This window comes from Drosophila tropicalis, unplaced genomic scaffold (assembly GCF_018151085.1).
Source record: "Drosophila tropicalis isolate 14030-0801.00 unplaced genomic scaffold, ASM1815108v1 contig_593, whole genome shotgun sequence".
Classification (NCBI taxonomy): domain Eukaryota; kingdom Metazoa; phylum Arthropoda; class Insecta; order Diptera; family Drosophilidae; genus Drosophila; species Drosophila tropicalis.
Genome location: NW_027173070.1, coordinates 8,862,325 through 8,867,009, shown reverse-complemented (window position 1 = coordinate 8,867,009; position 4,685 = coordinate 8,862,325). Strand labels below are relative to the sequence as shown.

Sequence of the window (4,685 nt, the reverse complement as noted above, 5' to 3'; positions counted from 1 at the left end):
CTGAAACTACTTTGTACTATGGAAAATGACTTTTGATTTGAAAAAGATTAAACAGAGCAAATGAGAATAAATTATTCTTCTGAGGCCCTAAGGATTATTACTTTTTATTAGTTTATGGACCATTTTTTTAAACAATTTATGGACAAACCATTAATAATAAATCCTTTAATTGATAACCTAATAATAAGTTATACAGAAGGATTTAAAGTCAAATTAGCAATTAATTTAAACCATTTGTAGGCAACTTTTGGCTCATTCTGCAGATCTTTTATTATTAAATATATTACAACAATTTGTAGAGATTTTTCATGAGTCTTTATTAAATTTCATTACTTGCCATTTTGCTTACTTAAATCGTTGAGTAGCTAATTCGGCTGCAGCATCACCATCCAAATCTGGCTCATAGGCAGGATTCACTATGCCCTCCACAATGCATTCGACCACAAATTTATCATTTCGACGTTTTAGGGCATAGGCCACAGCAGGTTTCGGTATCGGTTTCGGTAGTTCCTGCAACATTTTTCGAGTGCGATTAAACCGAACGCTTTTAATTTCACTTTAAAACTGATATTCGATTTGTTTTCGATGCTATCTCAATTAAGTTTGTTGCTTTTTTCCCTTTGTTTTGTTTTTGATTTTATTTTTGGGTTCTAATTGATTTGAATTTAGCTACGATTGAGCATCAACGAGTCGAGCGTTCATTGGGGCGTAAAATGAGACCTCAAGGGTAATGTTTTTCCATACTCTTGCATTAGAGGCGTATTTGTTTAGTGTTAGAAGAAAGCATCTAAAGGTCGGTATGGTGTATATGTATATACAGCCAGGTCAGTTTAAGAATCTTTGTTATTTCCATGGAAATAAAAATAGTCGATTTTACCGATTCTTGGTGAGTTCAACCTGATCGTTTACCTACTTATAAGGTATAAAACACATCTCATAAAATTAAAGATGTTGACTATAAAACCTTTTCTTTTGACAGTGTATATTCATATAAAATTAATTCTTCTTTTATTCATACGAAGCGATCTGAATACTTTTGGCTAAAAAACACGCCAATTTTTTTTTCTAGGTGGCTCATTTTCAGATTATATATATAAGTATATGGTATACCCTCTTAGCTATAAATGTTTATATTTTACTTTGAATTATTCAATTTATTTTGACTACAATGTAATGTTAAAACAAAGCTTGTAAGAGTAATCACTCTTCGAAACGAACCATTTCAGTTTCACTTAGTACGATTTTTGTTTTAAATAGGCGCGCCAAACTCAATAGTTAGTATTAGTAAATGAATTAAACATAAATTTAACCTACATCATCCCATGCTAAGTAAAATGTATAACTTATAGATTGTAAGCATTTATTAGCACATAAAAAGGATCAAATTAAATAACAAAGGATGAGGAAAGTTCACTTTTAACCTAATCAAGAGTCGATATAATTTTGTTTTGTATTATGATTAACAGGATTTGTTAATTAAAATTAATATATGTATTTACAGATACGGTTAATTAAGTTGTTAGGCCTTCTAGAAAACAAAGGACTCGTTTGGGCTTTCATATATACTAAAAAAATCCTGTATGGGAACGATCTATCAACACCTCTGATTGGGTTAGTTATTAGTCAATATTCAATAAAGATTTTAAATCCGTAACTTAAATTTCTGTACACAAAAGACGTGTTTTAGAATTCATTCTTTTAAATTTCGATTATAAATTGAAAATTTTAACTTTTAATTGTGTTTTTGTTGGTTTACAGTCAATTGCAGCCTACATAAGAAACTTATTAAATTCATTCTAAATATAAGGACAAGTTAACATTTAAAAACATAGAATTTTAAGTCAATATTAAAATTCGCAAAACAAAATTGCTTTCAAAAGAAAATACGTTGCAATTGGGTTGTGCAGTGTAATCAAGGGCGTAGCCACGAATTAACAGGGAAGAGCGGCATACAAAATGTTTTCACTTCTGACCAAGTTCTTAAAAGTAATCCCTGTTTCATAGAAGTTATTTGCCAACTAAAGCTGAATCTGATAAATCTGAAGCTTTTCACCAATTTCCCATCGAAACATTTAACTAAACAATTTATTATAGTTAAAGGTTTCATTGGCTTTGATACAAAAAAGAAAAAATTGATTGAATACATACAAACTTAAAGTCGTTAGACCGGAAGTCAAAGGAGAAGGCAAGGATATGTTGATCAATTATTAAGTATGCATTTGTATTAACATCAACATCACCAACACTTAACTGCAGCATTTAAATTGAAAAACAATCGTATTAATTCAATTGGATCATTTGGAAGTGGCTGGGTATAAGTAAAGGACCTCCTGTCCTTCAAGCTCATTGGTTAATTCACCATAAATTCTCAGCCAATGGGGCAAAGTTGCGCAAACTCGAAACATCCACTCAAATGTTTAGCAACATTTTCATTGGCGAGGTGTGTACTCTAAGTAACTTATGTGTTGTTGCAACATTTTACTTTAGCATAAGGTTTAGGACTTTAGGCTTATAGTGCGTATAAATTGTAATAAAACTGGCTATTGGGCTTTAATAATCTTTCACACTTATTTGAAGCAAAAGATGTTTCTTTTCGTGTTTCGTGTTTAACTAAATTTATTTCAAAGTCAATGTTAAATTCTGATGATATACTTTCCCTAACTTTTTGTACACCCCTCGTACACAGGGCTTGCAACATTTTGGCCTGCAGCTTCCGCATTCTTTCAGGCAAAAATCAGTTAACATTCAAACATTGTTCGAGTTGGTTGTGCGTGTGTGTGTGTGTGTGTTTGCCAATTTTCACTTCCCTCTTTATTCTGTTTGCAGTTTTTTGTAGTTTTTTACTTAGTTAAAAACAATTTTACATATAAAAATACCAAAAAACCAAAACTTATGTAAGTAATGAAATAAAAATTGAATAGTTTCAATTACTAGTGAATTTTAAAAGGCTTAAGGTTTTTTAAAGTCTAGTTTTTTGAAAACTGAATTAAAAAAGTGTTGTTTGAATATTGAGTAACTTATTGTAAAATTATCATTATTAAGAAATCAACTGTCTTTATTATCCATTAAAGATATTTATCTTCACGCAACTTGAATAACTTTTTGAACAGCTCTCAAATTCAGATCAGAACCATTTCTTAACTTATATTTATCCATATAAATATAATAAAGTTATGTAGACGTGGATAAGAAATATTGAAATAGATTAAGAGTTGTTTGAACAAGAAGTTTGCATTTATTTAGAATTTTAAATTTAATTCATATTTTAAAATTAAGTATTTTAAATCCGCGCTACAATATAACATTTAAGGATTCTTTTGATACAACTTTGGTTTAAATTTACTTTTATTTCCATATGTATCTCAGTTAAAGGAATTCTTAGGAAGAATCATGAATAAAATTGGCTTTGCCTGAAGATCCAATTTTTGAGATCAGACGGATAAAAGATTAACTGGAAGTCTCATTTTATACCCTGGCAAAAGGGTATATTTATTTTGGTCAGAAGTGCGATAGAAGTATCTCTGACCAAATAAAGTATTTAATATATTTCTGATTAATATAATGACATAAGTTTATATACAAGGATATGACTTTCTGTTTAGATCAACGCAAACTCTTCCTAGCCAAAGCCTCAGCTCTGATATTTGGTATGAGGGCTTCTATATTTGATATACTGCTGACATTGTATATATCTTGGATTCAGCCACATCTGACCTCTATATCATATAGCTGTCATAGAAACTTCGAAATGGTCGAAAATAGTGACTTTTTTCAATTATTTTGCTGTTTTCTGTGGAATTTATTTAAAAATTAATATTTGTCACTTGCCAAATTTCATCAAGATCTGATCATTTTCTCATGTATCTAGCTCTCATAGGAATCGATAACGTAAAAATCAAAAACAATGACTTTTGTCAAGAACTTTGTGTTTATCTAAACGATTATCTTAATCTCTAATTCTCTAAAATTCGAAAAAATAACAACTCCTTTTGTTACTTATGCGTTTATTAACAAGCTTGATTATTAAGTTAGGCACATAATAATCTATAATTCTGGAAAATTAGATTTATTTAGAGCCCCAGCTTTTACTTAGAGCAGGATTAATAATATATAGTCTTTATATACATAGGTACATACATATATGGGGATATACTCCTCTATTCCACTTTGAGTTTGTAACGCGTTTTTGGTGGAAAATCAACATTTCATCACTTCATCTTTTCTTCGAGTGACAAACTATTACATTTTCTCAAATTTTCTTCCTTTCAATTGATCAATTCTCTTTCTGCCTGGAATATGGACGATTCCAAACAGGTTTTTTCGATACCTTTATTATAAGATCGAGCTTCCCTTCTCTGTAAATGAAAGTGAAATTTCACTCTATATTTTGATAAATATGAAAAAATAGTCTCTGGTTAGACATTTACTCAAGATGTACAAACTAATTTCTCTATAATGAAACAGATAAATATTTCATTAGAAATAACATCATAAAATAAAGCAATTTATTCCATTTCAATTTGAATTTTCGTCATCATCTGTTTTGATATTCTGGGCGCTCTTTCACTTGTGATCCGTCACTGATAAACTCAAGTAACTTGATTACGTGGACAAGTGCTGCATCTGCCTTGGTGTGTGTATGTGTGTGTGTTGTGTCTACATGTGTGGGTAACTCTCTCGCGTTT

At 30.2% G+C, this 4,685-nt stretch overlaps 1 protein-coding gene across 1 annotated transcript; it reads right to left on the bottom strand.

The window, feature by feature from the left end:
* Positions 1-345: 345 nt before the first annotated feature.
* Positions 346-519, bottom strand: LOC137578089 (uncharacterized). The gene has a single exon (XM_068291735.1). The coding sequence runs from the start codon at positions 517-519 to the stop codon at positions 346-348; it is 174 nt and encodes a 57-aa protein (XP_068147836.1).
* Positions 520-4,685: the final 4,166 nt, after the last annotated feature.

What these genes read in the sequence shown, in the direction of transcription:
- LOC137578089 (XM_068291735.1), bottom strand. Translation starts at nt 519, where the DNA reads ATGTTGCAGGAACTACCGAAACCGATACCGAAACCTGCTGTGGCCTAT.